Source organism: Leucopleurus acutus (assembly GCF_964270905.1).
Source record: "Leucopleurus acutus genome assembly, chromosome: 8".
Taxonomy (NCBI): Eukaryota; Metazoa; Chordata; class Mammalia; order Artiodactyla; family Delphinidae; genus Leucopleurus; species Leucopleurus acutus.
Window position 1 is genome coordinate 10,947,734 of NC_139151.1, and position 20,126 is coordinate 10,967,859.

Below are 20,126 nucleotides of genomic sequence, written 5' to 3' on the forward strand. Positions count from 1 at the left end.
GGGAAAAAAGGATCAGTGGTTCTTAAAGTGTTGGCCTGGTAGCAGAAGTGGCGTCCCCTGGAACCATGTAGAAAATTCAAATCCCTGGGCCCTACCCTACCCCTACTGAATCAGAAATCCTTGGGTTAGGCCCAGGAACATGCCCTCTCGATGATTCTGATGTTTGAGAATCACTGCTCTAGATCAGTCTTCATGAAACACGAGGAATACCTGGGGAGCTTTGAAAGCTCCCCATGCTTACAGTGTACCCCAGATGACTTAAATTAGAGTTTCAGGGCTGCAGGCCAAGGAACCAGTATTCTTTGCATTTTCCAGGTGATTCCAATGTGAAGCCAAGGACAAACGCCACTGCTCTAGTCTGGAGCAATGCTTCTCAAACCTGGCTTCATGTTAGAACCACTTGAGGATCTTTAAAAAAAAATACTGATGCTCGGGATCTCACCCAGATATGTAACTGGTCTGGGTAGAGCTGAGAATCACTTTGGGTTTCTTTCTCTGATGAATCTAATATCCAGCCAGAATTTCAAACCACTGCTCTAGAAATACCGTTTCTCCCACATAAACTTCAAATCACAGTAAAGAGAAGGAGATGGTAAATAGTTTGGAGGTGACGGAAGACAGATGCGTTGCATTTTCCATGTACTTACTGAGCCCTTACAATGTGTTAGGCTAATTACCATGAAGATTAAAAATAAATACAATGCATAGTTCTTGCCCATCAGGGGACATATAATCTGCACTGGTAGAAAAACCTGCACATACTGCATATATAAATAACGATTTGAAAGGAACACATTCCACGCTACTGACTATAATTCAATAAACAAGTTATACCTATCATTCTATCATTGTAAGGTCAAACTAATTTGTATTCTTTTTTAAAAGAATAGGAGTAAAATGAAGGAAATATAGGTTGGAAAATGGTGAAGAAACAATTTTGAATATAATTAGCAATCAGCCCTTAAACATTTGAACCTGGAGAAAGTGGTGGACAAGGTCAATGGCCACTTCAAAGAATAATTCACGAGCTTAAAGACTGGGCAAGCCTAAAATGCTTTAAAGTTTCCTCCTTGGCATAATGAGAAGAAAATTATGCTGTGGAATCACTGGCAACACACCATGTTATTGTTTGTAAATTAAGTTATAACTATTAAGAAAAATTAGCAATTACAAAATCAATTAAAGAGTTTATAGTAAATCTTTTTTCACTTTTATTATTAGAGATGTAACCAATTTTTTTGGCCTCACTATTTGCCTCTTCTCTTTTGAGAACACATTTAAAAATAAAGGAAAAATATTGCCCTAGTCTAGGAGAAATTATTGGCTATAAACATTTTTCACAGAATTTATATTTTAAAATCAGCAACCAAGCAAAATTCGAAATTTCACAGAAGTTTTATGGAAAAGCACATTAACAGCTAAAACTGAGCCCAAAATGTTAAAAATTCGGTTTGAAGCCAGCTAAGTATTCATTTTGATAATCAACTCAATATACACACCCATTCCTTTGTTTTATTATTAGTTACAAAGGCAAGGATGTGACATAATCTCTTAAGACCATATAAGGAGTTTCTCAATTAAGAAGAAAAAATCACAAATGTTCACCCACCTCATCCCTCTTGTTCTATCAGGAAATACTTACAGGTTAGAGCAGGTGAGAGTACTCTACATAGCGTCAGTTTGAATTTGGGAGAGGTCTAAGGGCATGCCTATTTAATGTAATAACCTCTCCTTCATATCTGAAAATGAGCCCACATTAGTGGGTGATGAATTTCAAGTTGTCTCCTCAATAAGGGTGGTGGATGCACTGATCCAGCCAGTTTTCCCATGTTCACGAACATATCAACTAGGAAGTGGGCAGATGTGATTTTTATATGCACCCATGAAATAGAACTAAGTTTACTGGCTCCAACAGGCTTTTTTTTTTCTTCTGTTTTTTGGCCGTGCCGCACAGCATGCAGGATCTTAGTTCCCCCACCAGGGATCGAACCTGTGCCCCCTGCAGTGGAAGCGGGGTGTCTCCACAACAGGTTTTTTTGGTTTTGTTTTGTTTTTGAGGTTTTTTTTTTTTTGCGGTAGGCGGGCCTCTTACTGTTGTGGCCTCTCCCGTTGAGGAGCACAGGCTCCGGACGCGCAGGCTCAGCGGCCATGGCTCACGGGCCCAGCCGCTCCGCGGCATGTGGAAACTTCCCAGACCGGGGCACGAGCCCGTGTCCCCTGCATCGGCAGGCGGACTCTCAACCACTGTGCCACCAGGGAAGCCCCCTTCCAACAGGTTTTGAATCCATCATCTGGGATAGAATATACCCTCAAAACGATCAGATGAGAAAGGGACGGCACTTATTATTATTCCAGTTTTATAGATGGGGAGACTAAAGTTTGTAATGGTATCACATCATTTGCACAGGATAAAAGACGGTACAGTGATTATCAATGGAAGTTGGAAAGATAATAGGATCGACTGGATAATAAAAGAAAAATACTAATGTTGTATCCTGCCCTCCTTGCACCACCACCCAGTATGTACGCAGACTCTTAAGTTGAGAATCACTCCTGTAAGTGAGCTGCTGTTATTGATATGAGTGTGGCATTGCACCTCCAATGTACTGGAGGAATTTAATAGGGTTGAAAACCAGTGCCTTAGTGGGAACAAAGGCAACCAACATAGGGGATCAAACTCTCAGCCCTGTATTTTATCTAATGGAGCATAGAGTTAAAAAGAAACTTCTACGGTTCCCTGAATAGAAACATTTTGAATATAATAATTGAATTACAGCACTGTAAGCCATTGACGGCTTTTATTTTGCTCTTAAGACTTTGCGGGATAATTCCCTTGATTCTTCAAAGAGGGGCGAGGGACACGGAGTTCATTTTACTCAGCCAGGTGGTTACAATGACGTCACCATCCCAGAGGAAGTGATACCTAGCCATTTCAAACAAAGGCAAATTCCAGTCTCGTGCTCAGAAGGGATTTTTAGGTAGCTGCTACATACCTGTTCTGGGTGAGCTTCCCGCCTTTTTTTATTGTGAAGTTGAAGATAAGAGTTCGTTTTCGGAGTGCGTAATCCCAAAGTCAGTTTGTTTTTTTCCACAAAATACTGTTTGGACTTCCTTCGCCGAAGGCCGTGTGATCCCGGCAGGAATACCTCACTCTGTGAACTTGAACTCTTCAAGTACTGAGAGAGGTTGCTGGACTTCTCCTCCGGGTCACTGCTGCTCAGCACTGAAAATGGCCCGCTGCGATGGGCACTATGCTCGTAGTTTGGGCTTAAAAATTCACTCCCAAGTAAGGAGGCTGTGCTCGGTGGGCTCTTCTTCTGTTCACCTTTCCCCCCTGAGAGTTCCATCGAAGTCTCCTTGGAAGGGTAAAGTGGATTCAAAGTCAGATTTTCTGCAGAGCTGTCCACAGACTCTGGCAGTGCTTCCACAGCCAACAACTTCCCCTCCTCTTTTTTCCTCTTCCAGTTTGGGTCATAGCGCAGGTCTGAGTATTTGTCTTCTATGGGTTGTTGACTGCCCAAAGCAGAAAAGAAATGTCAAGTCCTTTATCCAAACAGATTTACTCGTTCTCTTTAGCTGATCATCTTATTCAAAATCAATCTCCATCTTTCTCCTACAATTTTCCTTTTACTATCTACATGGGAAAGACACGTCCCAGGCTCAAATTAGACCTACACACTACACATAAGGGCAAAAAGTCATAATTATCTAAGTTCATTGAAATATGGAATAAAAATGGGGGATGGGAACTTCCTTGGTGGTGCAGTGGTTATGAATCTGCCTGCCAATGCAGGGGACATGGGTTCGAGTCCTAGTCCGGGAAGATCCCACGTGCTGCAGAGCAACTAAGCCCGTGCGCCACAACTACTGAGCCTGTGCTCTAGAGCCCGTGAGCCATGACTACTGAACCCGCATGCCTAAAGCCCGTGCCCCACAACAAGAGAAGCCCGTGCACCCTAATGAAGAGTAACCCCCACTGGCTACAACTAGACAAAGCCTGTGCACAGCAACGAAGATCCAACGCAGCCAAAAATAAATAAATAAATAAATTTATTTTTAAAATTTAAAAAAATCAAGTGTACAATTCAGTGATTTTAAAAAAATGGGGGATGGTTAATTTATATATGCTGGAAACAAATGTCTATAATGTTAAACCAGTAAATGGCCTTGATGCAAAGAATGCTGTTACTTAAGACACACCATAAGTTGAATAATTACCAAGCTGCTGAAGATAAAATGGATTTCACACTTAGCTAGTGATCTACACATGTAGCTGTTTATCTGGGAAGGGAAATTCGACTGTTGCCTGAACAACGACTCAGTCTGAGCCATTGGTGGGAGGAAAGCAAGACTTATCCCAACTGAATACCTACATAGGTTCATCCTCCTGTATCAGTGATTTTTACTTGTGACTTCATTTCGTCTTTGTAGATTTTATCAAATGTGCTACAGAAAGATCCCTAACTTTCGGAATCAGATGGTGCCTCTGAAAGCTCTCAGTTTGTACTCTCTTGGTCAAGTCTATGTACACAAAACTCAGTAGACAGGTCAGTGTGAGCTTTAAGCTGTAGACAGCCCTATCTGAATAAAAGGTTAAGCACAGGGTCCAGCCCGAGGGGAGTGAACTGGTCTGTCATCAGTACATATGACTCCAAATAAAGTCCTCCCTTTTCTCTATGACGATCTCAATTTGCAAAGTACCTCCTAGTCTTAACCAAAAAAGAAAAAAAAAAAAATGCTGGTAATATGGCATATTTAATGGCTGCTTTGATCTTCAAAAGCTAAATGGGAGAGATTTTCCTTCCTTGGTACAGTAGATGCAATCCTCTAATCAAAAAGAAAATGTAAATCATCTGGGCTTTTTATGCTATTTGATATTCCCGTTTATAGAGGACATAATTTTATGCTGGGTAAACAAACAGTGCCCCTAATGTTAATTTCGTCTTCTTAATGTGGACCTAGAGTTCTTTGATTTGATGTAAAGCAAAAACTAGAGCAGAAAGCCCCAACTCCTGTGTCTTGCTTAATTGTCACTTTGAATTTTTAGTGTCTTTTTTTTTTTTTTTTGGCTGCGCTGCGAGGCTTGCGGGATGGGATCTTAGTTCCCCGACTGGGGATTGAACCCGGGCCACGGCAGTGAAAGCGCTGAGTCCTAACCGCTGGACTGCCAGGGAATTCCCCTTGTCACTTTGAATTTTTAGTTTGCATATTAAGACAGAAGACTTCTTGGGATAGGCTTCTCTTCCTTTTCCACCAAGGGAAGAAAAATGATATTCTCCTCCAGCAAAGTGCCTGAATGGAGATGGTCCACGTTTGTCAGGAAATTGACATCAAACCGTGCAACTCCCCGCTCCCGAAACTCCACAGGGCTGCCTGCCTCTGAGGCTTTGAGGAGGTTTCTCCATGTGATGTCCCCTCATGTGAACTTACAGGAGTTTTGGGCCCTGCCTTTCACTTGGCTCTAAGGGTCACTGGGCATGTAGTGTCCCAGGGGCAGGGAGGGGGCCAGCAGAGCATAATCTAGATTTGGGACTGGACAGACCTGGGCTTAAGTTCTGGGTTTGCCACTACCTATCTGTGCATCAGCTGGCAAATCACGTCACCTCCGAGCTGGTTTCTGTCATCTGTAAGTAGGGATCAATTATATTTGTTCTGTTTATTTCTCAAGGTTGCATAAAATCAAAATGAGACAATATAGCTTACTTCATGTTCTGTATTTGTGCTTATTTCACTTTTCACTATGGCAACCGCATCTTCTCACCTGGTTAAGGTCCTGGGCAGCAGGGACAGAGGGTTATCCTTCCTTCCCTAACCTCTACCCTGTGCTATGGGTAGAAGAGGCAACAAGTGATGCTTCCATCAATAACTGGGCATTAGATATTTATTTTATTTTATTTTTATTTAGATATTAAAAAAAAACCAACAACAGTAAATTAGAATCTAAACATGCAGAAAAACTTCCTGCATTGGACCAAATCAGTGAATGATTTTAGGGCTTATCTTGTGCTGCATTAAGTATAAGGTTCAGCAGTGGTTGTTTAGATGGGGAAGAAAAGATGAAAGTACATCTTCAAGTAAATAAAGATATAAAGATTTTTTGAAATGAAGAAACATGCCATTTCCCATATCTATGATATATTGAGAGGAAAAAGTGAGCCTAACTCTCCTCGTTCATTCGTTCACTTGATTCGACAGAATTTAACTTTCCTCATGCATTTGCTCGTTCGCTGATTCTATATTTATTGAGTACATACTAAGTTAGGGGGATACAGTGGTAAGCCCACAGCCTAGTGGGGGATACAGACCAGGAAATGAGCTATTTGTGATTAGAGTGATGAGTGGCCGTCAGGGCTCAGGAGGGACATCCAATCCCATCTTGAGGGAAAGGGCAGCTTTCTGAAGGAAGTGATGGCTTAGCTGAGACCGAAGGCTAAGAAGGGCAGGAAGTATAAGCCAGGCTGAGGAAACAACACGTAAAAAGGAATGGAGGGGAGAGAGAACATGGGGCTTTCAAAGAACAAATTCTACGTGGATAGAAGGGAAGGTGGGAGGATTGGAACTCGGGGCTAAGCAGAGGTGAATCTTGAAGGGCTTTGTAAACTCTGTGAAGGGTTTGGCTTAACTACATTAACCTGAGAGTTTGGATTTATTTAATTAAGTAAAAATCATTTAATTAGCAAAGATGTTATAGTAAGACAAATACTTTTGGATAGGCAAAGTGAAGTTTTTGGAAAGGATTATGTACAGAGGCCATATGGTTTTTTGGGGCAAAGTTTTAGAACAGGTAGCCCTGTCCTCTGCACTATTTAGAGCAGGGGTTGGCAACCTTTAGAAGTAACACACGTTATTGGAGCCCACTGTCTTGCTGCTTTTCTGGGTGGGTTGTAGAGTGCTGGCTTTGGGAAGATAGCACATAGCACACACTACTTACTACGTGCTGATCTAGGGAAAGCTTACAGCGAATCTCTAGTTTTCTCCTTATGGCAACCCTATGGGGAGGTGCTATTATTATGCCCATTTAATAGATGAAGAAACAGGCTTCTGTCACTTTTCCAAGGTCACAGAGCTAATACGTGGTGCAGCCAGGATATAGACCCTGGCAGTTGGCCCTGGGATCTGGCTCCTGTCCAGTAACTCGCCCTGTATCACACAGCCAATCCCAGAGGTGGTGGAGAAGCAGGTGTTGTTGCAGGGCCTGCCTTAGGGGAGTTAGTGAATCGGTCGGTCAGTCAGTTGGCCAGTCAACAAATATGTACTGAGTGGCTCCCCAGGTCCTAGGCACTGGAGGTGAGCGGTGAGTGAAACAGAAACAGGCGGATGGACTGGCTGCTGAGTGAGGAAGACAGGCGGACGGATCTTATGCACCAACAGTACAGAAGTACAGAATGTTATGGGCATTTAAACTAGGAGGACAGACCTTGTTTATCAATGAAAATATGTTGACCTCTTATTTCCAGATCCAATTGCTAGATGATATCTCAAAGTTCATTCCAACTCTCTTGTTCTGTGATCCTATGATGAACTCACAAGAGTCAATAAGCGAGGAATGCCCACTCTTTTTAACAACTAGGTAGTCTTTGATGATTGAAGGAAATGGCGTCTCTGACTTCCATCTCTGCAGTTATACTAAGAAGACTGGCACTCACACTGGTCACCAGACTTAACTAGCATTAGTTGATAATGGCATGATGTCCACAGTCAGGGCTATAGACACCCCTCAGTCTCACGGAATAAATGATATGGAATATTTTGGTTCTGAGAAATGGTACCGTAGAAAGTCAAAGGACGAGGGTCCTAGAATCAGACTGCCTGCGCTCAATTCCTGGTGCCACCAGTTACCGTGGGAGTGTGGGCAAGTTATTGTTCTTCTCTGTGCTTCAGCTCCTCATCAATAAAATGAGGATAATAATAGTACCTACCTAAAAAAAAAATCATAGTGCCTACCTCATAGTCGTTGAGGGTATTAAGCACATTTATATACGTATATGTGTTTAGAACTATGTTCTTGGCATGGAGTAAGGAAGGGGCAGGAAGGGCCGGTTATAAAAGCACATGCCAACGAGCTCCATCACTGGTCTTTGCTTGCTGTGTGTTGTGTTCTGTCACCAGGACACAACACTGGTGTGTACTATGCTTCCTCCTGATGGATCTCAAGGGATTCTTCTCTCCCTAGGGCTTAAGTTATTTCCAGGACACAAAGTTGTCTCGTGACGCACTAAGTGGGACCTTAGTGGCCTGAAAGAATGAACACTTATCTTTAAAAATCCAATTTTTTTTTTTACCACGACCTAGGCAGCATGGAGAATCTGTTTGAACTATAATTTAGGAAATGGGATTAAGAAATGTCAGTGTTTCCACATGATGAGATATTTTAAGAACTGCTGGAAGATGATAAGGAAGATAAAACTGGGAGAATTCAATTACTTTAGACCTTCAGAAAGAGCCGTAATTTCCAGCCTCGGCAAATTGCCATGCTTAGATGCCCGCGGAAGCAATCTCACACGCCCTGGGGAAGACGGACATTTTAAGTGAAACCTGGAAAATACAGAAGGGTTTGAAACAAATCAGACATAATGAGCTGCTCTGGCTGCGAAAGATGCTTTTGAACCAATCGTTTGAAGAGACACTCTAATAATGTGTATTTACCAGATGAGAATCGGAAAGTGTGGCTCTTCTAAGAGCTTTAATGACACTGTACCGTGTACACCTGCCATGATTATCTTAAAACATCCCCCTTTCTTCCCTTTCTGATGGAAACCATGTGTTGAGACAAATGGGAGTTTATGTTTTGCAAACTATCGAGCATGGAAAGCTGTAATACTTCACAGAAACAAATCTAATGGTTGAAATAGAACATGATACTAAAGAACCCCATTGTTCTGAGCTTGTGTGCGGAGAAGCTCAATTGTGTTGTGTGGTCCAGGTCAACACACTGGAACAAAATGAGTGTGAAGTGCTCCTTCATCAGTAATCTTGTGCACACAAAACACATACCTCATTTCCTCCCCATTTGATAGGAAGGTTATACAGACAATGAGTATACAATGCTTTTGTTGCTGTTCAGACAACAGATGCCAGGTCTGCCCTTCAGATGCCCAGGTTAGAAATGGATGCAGAGAGGAAGGGGAGGGTGGTCTCATATGCATATGCCATCCTATCTGCTGGCTCTAATGGGCCATATTTGAGCATGACTGTGACAACTTCAGTCCAAATAAAATCAAATCTCCATTTGACGAAGAGCCTCATATTCAGTTTAGTATTCAATCAAGAAATTACTAAAATTAGAGCATGTTTCTAGTACAATGAACATCCTTTGCACTCACAGGAAAATATTCAATAACTGGCCATTTTGCCTGTCGAGGAGGTGAATAAAAGCATTGCTATTAATCATTTAGCAGTTATTTATTTGCCACTTTAAGTAGGCAGTTAAATTGAAACTGCACATGTTATTATTGATTTAGGTTTAATTTAATCCTTTTAAACAGGACAATTATTCCCAATTTATATGCCATTAAATCTTTTATGCATATGAACAGCAAATTCAATTTCTGTTTAAGTGTAAAGTGTTTTTTGTGTTTTTTTTTTTAAGTGTAAAGTTTTTAATGCTTCTTTAAGGAGCTATAAAACTGACAATTGTTTCCGAGGATTTCTGAGTTCTGTGTTCATCTTAAGCTTTTTATCAACAGCTTTGAAGTAAATAAATCCAAAGGATTAAAAAATCACTTTTGCAAGTATGAAATAAAATGGTTCCACAAGTATACTGAAATGCTTTGGGGAGGCTGTTTACAACCCAGAAAATTTCATTTAATGCAGGCATTTATTCTGCTAAAAATATTAAACATCTTAATAGAAGAAAGGTAGTTTAATGAACCGAAGGCCAAAGACTGTCTTTAGAAACACACTCAAGTGAAGGGACTGGATTGTTAGCTGGTGAATTTTATTTAACGCAATTATAGAGTTTAGGTGATTCCAACTAAAGTCCCTTTTTTTTTCTTTTTGACAACAGGTTTATGGCTGCAAAATAACCAGATATTTGCCCCAAGTTCTTATTAGTGCCAGTCTTGATTCAAGGACAATCTGAGTGTTAAATGAAAATAAATTATCTTAAGAGGGCGTGTTAGTAATTGCAATGTAAAATTCTAGTACCTCGTTTCTGATTAAGATTATCTTATGTGAAACAAAGGCTGCATCTTCACAAGGGAAATGCTGTATGACACAGAACCTATTTAGAAACATAATTCCCCTCGTTCAGTGAGAGTTTACAGTGCTCAAGCCAGACATTTTCTGTGGAAGGCTTGGATATTCTTTTCATTCTCCAGAAACAATGGCTGAAAGCCAGGGACCCAGATTTACAACATCTCCAGGTGCATACACTGTCTTTAGATAGAGTCTCTTGTATTTTAAATGCCAGATATTTACAGCAACAGAATTTCCAGGTAGCTGTGACTTCATGGGAAAAAGCACTAGACAGGTCTTGACACCTGGGTCCTGGTCCAGATTTTGCCACTGTGTGAACTTGGGTGAATTTGTTATCCGCTCCAGGCCTCAGGTGTCTCCTTTTACAATAAGCAACAGACTGACCTTGAAGAGTCCTAACAGCTCTCAGAATTCACTAATTTTCAAACTGAATTGGGCCTATCATGCGAAACTCAGCAATGTATATAAGTGTCGGGAAAAAAACATTTATTTTAAATTCAATCCATTAAAAAATTATAGTAACCAAAGATTTCTACGTTTCCACATTTGTCAGGGAGTAGAAACAGAGGAATACAGTGGAGGTCGTGAATTAAACTATCTCCTTAGTTACTTGGTTACAACCTTCCTAATCCTCTTGCTAAACCTGCAGGATTGCAGGTGATGTAAATTTAAATTACACTTTTTGAGGTTTCAAACTCACTATTGATTTACTTATTTTAACACAGTAATGCATCCCCATTTGGAAATAAGCTAGAAAGGAACTCGTGGTCATCTCCGAGGGCAGTAAAATCCCAGGAGTCACAGTGGCTTTAGCGTTTCTGGTGGGGACTGTGCCTCTGGTAGACACAATTCATGCCCAGGCACACGCCTTACTCCCTCCTCTGCTTGTCTGTCACGATGGCACCGTGCCTGCTCTGAGGAGTGCATCAGGGTTTGACTGCTGCACAGTTTGTGAGCAAGTGAGCATAAAACAGCAATGATGGGACTTCCCTGGTGGCGCAGTGGTTAAGAATCTGCCTGCCAGTGCAGGGGACAAGGGTTCGAGCCCTGGTCTGGGAAGATCCCACATGCCGCGGAGCAACTAAGCCTGTGCGCCACAACTACTGAGCCTGCGCTCTAGAGCCCGCGAGCCACAACTACTGAAGCCTGTGCACCACAACTACCGAGCCTGCACACCTACAGCCCATGCCACAGCTACTGAGCCCGCGTGCCACAACTACTGAGCCTGTGTGCCACAACTACTGAAGCCACCACAGTGAGAAGCCTGGGCACGTCAACGAAGAGTAGCCCCCGCTCGCCGCAACTAGAGAAAGCCCGCACGCAGCAACGAAGACCCAATGCAGCCAAAAATAAATAATTTATATAAAAAAAGACAGCAATGATAACACCTACGACAAGTCACCTCTCTGCTATGACTGTACCATGTGATCAGAAATAAATTACCAAAACGCTAGTAGCTATCCCCAAATACCTAGAATCCGGTATGTCGTAGAATGTGTTTGAAAGAGGTTGGCCAGCCAATGGCCTTAAATTGAAAATCTACCTAATCAAGACAGTATAAATCAACATGGATGAATGCTGCTAGAAACTAACAGGAATGAGAGTTGACTCCTGGAAGCTCTCAGAATGTTCCTGGTTATACTAGAATATTAGATCTAGCCTCAAGTGTCACATTTACTCTCCCAACCAGAGCAACAAAACAAAACAAAACAAAACTCTGCAACACTCATGAGAGGAAGTAGTCTCCCCTCAGCTTAAATATATCCAATGTGTCCCACAAAACAGTCGGGGAAATTAAAATACTGAGTTTTAGTTTTTACTAAGTCTCCCTTTACCCACTTTCTGTTTTGCTTATCCCATACTGCTACTGAAGTCCTAGAAATCATCATTCAGTATTTCACTTGATTCTTGTATTATTAAGCGGAAACAACATACAGTGGCCCCTTGGTATCTGCGAGCGATTGGGTCCAGGACAGGCAGGGGATACCAAATTCCACAGGTGCTCAAGTCCCAGAGCCGGCCCTCTGTATCCACAGTTCCACATCCACTAATTCAACCAATTGTGGATTTTCTACCACTGCAGTACTATTTATTGAAAAACACCCTTCTATGAGTGAACCCGCTCAGTTCAAATCCATTTTGTTCAAGAGTCAACTATATATGAAAGTGTTTGAGAGGAAAAATTATATACCACCATAAAAATGAAGATGATTATTCCTGAGTCCTTTTCTTACCTTCAGACAATTCTGAAATTCAGTTCAACTAAGAATACCTTACTGTGCCTGTCTCCCACCCAGTAATTTCTGGCACACGGTGGTTTATGAGACAGAACGTGGGATCTTTTGTGAAGGCTACACTTCCCAGGTGATGAGAGAGATCTCAATGAATGAAAACATTCCGTTTCCCAGGAGAGCTGCTGAGGAATATAGGCTCTATGACCTTACTGCCCAAAGTAAAATGCCATTAATATTTATAGTATTCTGAGGGCACAGGATCCTTTATAAATTTGTATTACTTTACTAAAATTTATAATTTTACATGCATATTTTAATCTGGCCTCAGTTTAGTCCCTATTGAAGTCGTTACACCTTTCATTTTTGCTAGAGAGCAAAACTGAATCCTTTATCAGATCAGCCCTTGATCACCTATCTAGATACTTATAATTAGAGGCTCAGATTTTGATGTTAAAAGAGAGTTCATTCAGTTAAATTTCTGGCTCTGCCACTTAGTGGCTACGTACACCTACACAACTTTCAGAGCCTTGGTTCCTTATCTGCAAAATGGGGATAATAATGTCCATATCTAAGAGCCTCTTGTAAGGATAAATGAGATAATATATATCAAGCAAATAGTCCTACAAATGGTAGCTAATTATATTGAAGTATTTTTGTAAATAAGACCTTATCAAACACATATACTAGTTACTGTACTGCTGCTTTCTGGTTTTTTTTTTTCTTTAACATATGAGGTTTCAGAAGGCCCCAGAGCTGAAGAGGTTATCTCTAATGCTCTAGGAATTACATTGATCTCTTTCTTCTGAGTGCCGAGTGTCATGGGGCTAGTTCTGGAGTGGGGTTGAAGGATTATCATATGAAGATCCTCTTTCCACTCTTGATTCATTCACTGCAGTCAATGCTGCTCCAATTTCCATTAAGTAAAAGGTTTTCTCTAATCCATATACATCGAACTGTGGCTTGACTTTGCTGAGGAACAAGGGAGTAATTGCTTTGAGGAGCTTCTAGCAACATCAAAACACAAGAGTAGGGCTCAAGTGATTTTGTCAGGCAGCTTTTAAAACGGTTACCCATAAAAGCAAGAAGAAAGAGATCTTCCGTCTTAAGGCAAGGCTTTGACTAGTTATTTTAAACTACAATTCCCAGAATGCCATCTACCTGACAGAAATGAAAGTCTTCTTGAATTTCATACTGAGAGCCTGAGATCAATTTGTCTATTTCATGGCTAGTAAACTACTCAGATCCAAGTAACAATACACCTAAGAAAGGTTTCCAAGGCTAAAGTGAGGCAGAGAAAAGGGGCCAGTAACAAAACACTCGCCTGAAGGATATTTTTGAGGCATTACTTGGCTAAATGCTTCAGTTCAGCTTTCCTTTGTGTACAGAACTGGTCCTGTAAATGTTCAATGTATGAAGCACTGTACAGCCAAGCAATGACTAGGGCTGTAACCCATTCTAACCCTGGGGATTATAGTCTATCATTGAGGATTTCCAAGGCAAATCCATCCAAGGAAAATACCATTATTTAAGGATCTCTGAATCAGAAGGCCAAGGCCCTAATGATGCTTTTGACTTTGTAAGTATGGTTTTTTAATTTTGAAATATACTGAGTGGTATTTACATTGTCCTTGGGTAAAAAGCAAGGTTAAAGTCAGGTCTCTGAGCCCCACTCAAAGAGGAAAAACTCGACATTGGAGAAATGAGGTCACGTAATGGATCCTTTGCCTTGGTTTCTTCATCGTAAAAGTACAGACAAGAATACCTGTCCACCGCGAAAGATATTTCTTTTCCGATGCCCCTCCCACCCCCGTAGTAAATAAAAGTACCATTTATTACCTAGGAGACTATGACTCTCCTAGATTAGAGCTACAATACAAACATGGTTTAAAGGTCCCCAGCCTTTTTGGCACCAGGGACCGGTTTCGTGGAAGACAATTTTTCCATGGACGGGGGTGGGGGTTGGGGAGGGGGTGTGGTTCAGGCGGTAATGCGAGTCATGGGGAGCGATGGGGGGCAGCAGATGAAGCTTCATTCGCTGGCCCGCCGCTCACCTCCTGCTGTGCGGCCCCGGAGTTGGGGACCCCTGGTTTAAAGCATAGAGTCAGACTGCAGGAGTTTTCTGTTCTACCACCCACCCGGTGGAATAAATGGGTATAACACAACTGGTTTCTTTAAGCCTCATTTGCAGTCTACAAGATGGGAGCATTATAGTGTCCACCTGTTGAGGCTGCCATAAGGATTAAATGAGATGATACATGTAAAGCGTTTGGCACAGGGACGGGCTCGGGACAAGCATTCTATAAATGCTATTGTTGTTCGAACCTTAAAGTAATCTGTGCCTTTTCTTGTTTCTTCCAACCCCAGTTCTAAACTGTCACCAAGTCCTATCAGTTCTTTATAAACATAAAGAATTACCTATGAAGTAATTAATTCATAAATTACCTATGAAGTAAATGAATAAAAGATTGCTACGAAGGATATACACTCATATAAGAGTATATGTGGGTTGGGACTTCCCTGGCAGTCCAGTGATTAAGACTCTGTGCTTCCACTGCAGGGGGCGAGGGTTTGATCCCTGGTCGGGGAACTAAGATCCCCCATAACGTGGGGCGCAGCCAAAAAAAAAAAAAAAGAGTATGTATTGATGTATTGGTTATCTCTGAGAGGAAGACGGGGACGGATCTGAGAAGGGGAACCAGGAAACTATCTAGCATTTTATGTTTTAAAATATATATCTGAAACAAACATGGCAATAAGGGTGAGATGGTATTTTTCTCTGTACTTTTCTGTAGGTTAGATTTTTTCTTGATTAAAAAAACTCAGGGAGTTTCCTGGCGGTCCAGTGCTTAGGACTCGGCGCTTTCGTGCTTTCACTGCTGTGGCCCGGGTTCAATCCCTGGTCGGGGAACTAAGCTCCTGCAAGCCGCACGGCACAGCCAAAATACATAAATAAAATAAGAAGTATTTTAAAAAACACCTCAACATCAATAACAAAGCACTCTGACGTTAGGTGACTTTATCTCTGCCAGCTTCATCTTCCTAATCTGTAAAATGGGAATAGCAGCACTTTCTTGCCCGATTACAATGAAGAACTGAGTGAAATTCTTCAAAAGAGATGGCCTTTCAAAAGAGACGTCATTACTGTTATTGTTGTCATTGTAATTATTACCATCTGGTAGTCTCTTTGTCCACTGTGTTTTTACCCTCTAATTCATAATGCACCAGCTTGCAGAACAATCTTCCTTGAACACTGCTTCATCTCACTGCTCTCCCCAAGAACCTGCATTTTCTCCTCCAGGTGTGCCCAACCCGGTCCAGTCAGGGGCGGCTGGCTGGTTAAAGCCTTCCTAAGCCCCTCTTTTGCCCCCCAGCTCTATGGCTGCACCTCAGTTATAGCATTTATCACTTATACAGTGGACGTACGAAGAGCGCGTTCGTTAAGTCCAATTTGTTCTTAAGTCCAACAAAGTTAGCCTAGGTGCCCAACTAACACAATCGGCTGTAGAGTACTGTACTGTAATAGGGTTATGATACATTCGCATCCTTGAAACTTTGCAACTTGAAGGTTCGTATGTAGGGGATTTACTGTACTGTGCTGTGAGATCCCCTAAGAAGCAAATGAGCTTGATTCAACTTGACATTTCCAGTGAAAGAGAGAAAGAGGGAAAGACGAAGAAAAAGACTCAGGGCTGGGCTCTCATTCTGGCTCCACACAAGTCTTCGCTGTGACTGCATTCTTGGGACACGTCATCTGAGTTCTGTGTTCCACGTCCTACCCGCGGCGTGGGCTGGGGGCACTCCACGACAGTCCCCGTCAGCAGGCCCCTCCTCTGTCTACTTTCCCTACACTCAGAACAAGTCCTCTGCCATCAAGTGGGGCTCAATGTGCCACACACATTCATTCTAATTCTATTCTTTTTTTCCCAGATCTTACCTAGTCTCCAAAACCCTGCCTGCCCAACTTCTAGGCCTTCCAATAAACTTTCCTCAATTTACTTTAACCCTAATTAAGAAAACATCTAACACATATAGAACTTATAGTCACTGTTCGAAGCACTTTTTATATATGTATACATAGACTTATTTTAGCCTCACTGTAAGTCTGTGAGGTAACTATTATTACTATCCCATTTTTACTGAGGAGGAACTGAGGCACAGAGAGTTTAATCGGGCTTGGCCAAGGTCACACAGCTAGTCAGTGGCACAGTTTCAACCCATATGGTCTGCTTCAGATGCTCTGTACTTTACCACCATCCCAAGACCCCCGTCTAATCAATAGCTTTTAACTTCAGTACTCTAGCATATCATTTATATTTTCATGAAAACTGAGTAATATTGTACTCATTTAAACCCTCTTAGATGTTTTGGTGGCTTCTAGCCTAAAGTTAATACCCCATAAGTACTGATTATTAGAAATTAAATCTTTATGTGATTATATAAGCCCAGGAAGGTAGACCTCTCCTGGCTCAGGTAGGCTTCTACCCCCAGAACGTACTTTACTGACAGTGATGGCAGTCCTGTGAGAGAAGCAGGCTGGCTCGTTTGACAGATGAGAAAGACTGAAGGGACTTATTTCAAATTATACACTAAACGGCAGTGCCTGGACCAACTCAAGGCCACCTGGCTCCAAGTCATGGTATTTTGCTAGACCAGGCTTTCGGGGATTTCTCCAGGGTGAGGTCACAGCAGTGGAGATACTTGGAATATGGACAGGAAATGAGCATAAGAAAGGCACATGCCCTTATTATTAATAACTATTCTCGTCTTATGCGTTTTTTTAAAAAATAGAAATGAATGTGACGAAAATCTTGGCTCCGAGCTGTGGTTAGCTGCTTGGAGACCTGTCTCACACACACTACAAAGGTGCTCGTTACAACAGCCTGTCCAGAAACAGACCCACAGACTTAAAAAATAAACTTATGGTTATCAAAGGGGAAAGGCTGGGGAGAGGGATAAATCAGGAGATTGCGATTAACATGTACACGCTACTATGTATAAAACATAATCAACAAGGACCTACTGTACAGGGAACACTACTCAATATTCTGTAATAACCTATATGAGAAAAGAATCTGAAAAAGAACAGATATATGTATAACTGAATCACTTGGTTGTACACCTGAAACTAACACAACATTGTAAATCAACTATACTCCAATATAAAATTAAAAAAAAACAAAAAACGAAAACCAAGAGCCTGTCCTAACTTTCACTTGGGACAGTACCAGTAATTATGCAACAATGCCTTTCGGAACCCACTGTTTTCTGGCACAAGCCAATTCCTTACCTGTTATTCGCACCAGCATCTTGGGTATGGAGGTTTCTCTGAGCTGCTTTTCTGCTTGCTTCCTCTTCCGTCTCACTCAAGTTCTCCTCCTCTAAGCTGTCAGGCTCCATGTCGTTGTCCTGAATTTGGTCTTCAAGTTTAGACTGGGACTTGATCTCTTGAGTGACGCTTTCTGAATCAGATTCCAAGGAGTCTCTTGAAATCAAATGTAAGTCTTCTTTCTTAAAAGGTGGCTCTGTGGACTGGACCTTTAAGTTGGTGTGATGAACAGGAGACAGAATAGAGCGCTCGGGGATTAATTTACGATGAATCATCTTGAGAAAATACAAAAATGAACAGGGATACTCTTGCGGATGGCAGCAGCTGGCTGAATGTTTAAAGTCGTGGTTCGCAAAAGAATGTGCCTAAAAAAATTATATTTATGTTACTCTGTGACGACTGAAATCTCTTTAATTCCAATGTTAATCAAAAAATTAAATCAGAGAAACTTGTTATTACCTGCAGGCTTTTGTGCGCCCCCTTTTGTGTGTATGAGAAAGGTCTATTGGAAAAACTATTGTGTTTTTCTCTCTACAGAAACACATCTGATGTAGAGCTCATAAACAGTCTGAGTAATCAAATGCAGCTTTATTGAGAAAATTAAATGACTGGATTCCTTTCTTGAGCTTCCAAGGGCCTGTTACAGATAAGCCCGGACAAAGCGAAACGGCTAATTAGGGACAGTACTTCAATGCCTTATTTCCAAGACCCAGGGCACTGATATAAATATGCCATGTTCAGTAGTATTTATGGACAGAGTAAAACAGGTTCAGGGTCTGCCTTTTGGAAAATAAAGGAGGGGGAGAGAAGTAGAGTATGGTTTCCACAGTTGGAACTGTAAAACTGATGGAAGCTGTTTTGCTCCTAAACCTATATTGGCTGACTCTATCATTTGGAAGATTTTTTGATATCCAGATTGCTGTTAGGTAGGAGTGTGTAATTTAGGTGGACATTACATAGAGATCAACCTCAGCTCAGAGGAAAAAACAAAAAACCCATGATAATGATTAAAACTGTTCAACAAAAGATTTGGTGGCCTTGCGAATTCTGCCATTCAGTGATTCATAGCAGAGGCTGGGTGTCCACCTACCTGAATGGAATGCAGTTCTGGGGAATGCTGGGTGGGTGAAAGATTGGCCTGAATAACAGCTCGGGTCCCTTGTAACTAGCTTAAGAGTATGATTCCAAGTGAGCCCTCCCTGTCTCAAAGGGCTGTCATAAAGACCCACGAGATGGTTTACGGAAAGGATGCTTTGAGTTCAGATAGGATTGAAAGGAAATGATGTTTTTGGATGTGCTTCCTTTCATCTCTACTTGGCATTTCTATTTGCTCAGTCTTCCATCTCACTGCCTTTATGCTGTTTTTTTTTTGTTGTTGTTGTTGTTTTTCTGTAGGTCAGGTAACAGAAACAACCTTTCTCATCAGAGATTACTGTAAAATTTGTTTCAATGGCTTGCTCTTGTTCTTTGGGCAAATCCTCTCTTTAATTAAATAACACGACCTTCTTCCTAGTCCTAGTTGACCTTGTTGCTAATGTTTCCAAGGAACATCCTCAACTCCTTGGAGGAAAGCACCTTAACAAACAAAACAGACCAAAGGTAACATTCATACTTAAATACATCTGATATTTAAATATCTATGGTTTTCTTTTTAATTCAAAGTTCCCCCTGTTGGTAGACTAACATATTATTGTCAAACTGCACAGACCAGTTTGCTGTATTAATTCTCTTATTTTAAAAATACGAATTTCATTCTACCGTATTATTTTAATTTTGATAAGCAGATCAACTGTTGCTTTTAGGATATTTTTAGAAAGTGTCAAATCCCTCAAATACTAACACATTTTAACTGAAACAGTTTGTAATAAACACCAGTCTGACTTTAAAAGTTCAAGTCACTGTACTTGGGATCTTAAAGAAGACTTAAAATAATCATTATATTTCAATTTGGAATTGCTCCTTCATGAAATAATTCAGTCCCTTCAATTTCTCTTTTAAATACATGGACTAGGATTTCTTGGAGTTAATCAATTAAAAATGTCCATAGAAGAAGATATAATTTTTGTCATTAATGAAGTTTGGGAGATTATGAAGAGAGCAAAGGCAGATACCATCCAAGTTGGGTTGTCTGTGGAAGGTGTGATTTTATGAAAGCATGGGATTAAAGTAGGAAAAGCTGATAGCTGAAATAAATTAAAAGTGGGCCTTTTAAATGTAGCGAATGTGGCTGCCTAGTGGCACAAAGTTTCTCACTGAAATTTCTGACCAAGAGGGGCTGACACATCTCCTGAATAAGACAGACAGGGATAAACCGGTGGCACTAAGAAACGGCTAATTCCCTAGGGGTCCCTTCAAGACCTTGGGCCTAG

The 20,126-nt window shown here is 41.3% G+C and overlaps 1 protein-coding gene across 5 annotated transcripts in view; it reads right to left on the bottom strand.

The window, feature by feature from the left end:
• JHY (junctional cadherin complex regulator) overlaps window positions 1–18,032 on the bottom strand; it is a gene marked incomplete at both ends in the record, with an annotated part of 63,893 nt that extends 45,861 nt beyond the window's left edge. For all 5 annotated transcript variants that reach the window (XM_082844668.1, XM_082844666.1, XM_082844667.1 and 2 more), the window contains 2 exons: window positions 2,994–3,513; window positions 17,719–18,032. In XM_082844668.1, the coding sequence (XP_082700794.1) occupies window positions 2,994–3,513; window positions 17,719–18,032 (834 nt within the window). The remainder of the gene's footprint in view (window positions 1–2,993; window positions 3,514–17,718) is intronic.
• Window positions 18,033–20,126: the final 2,094 nt, after the last annotated feature.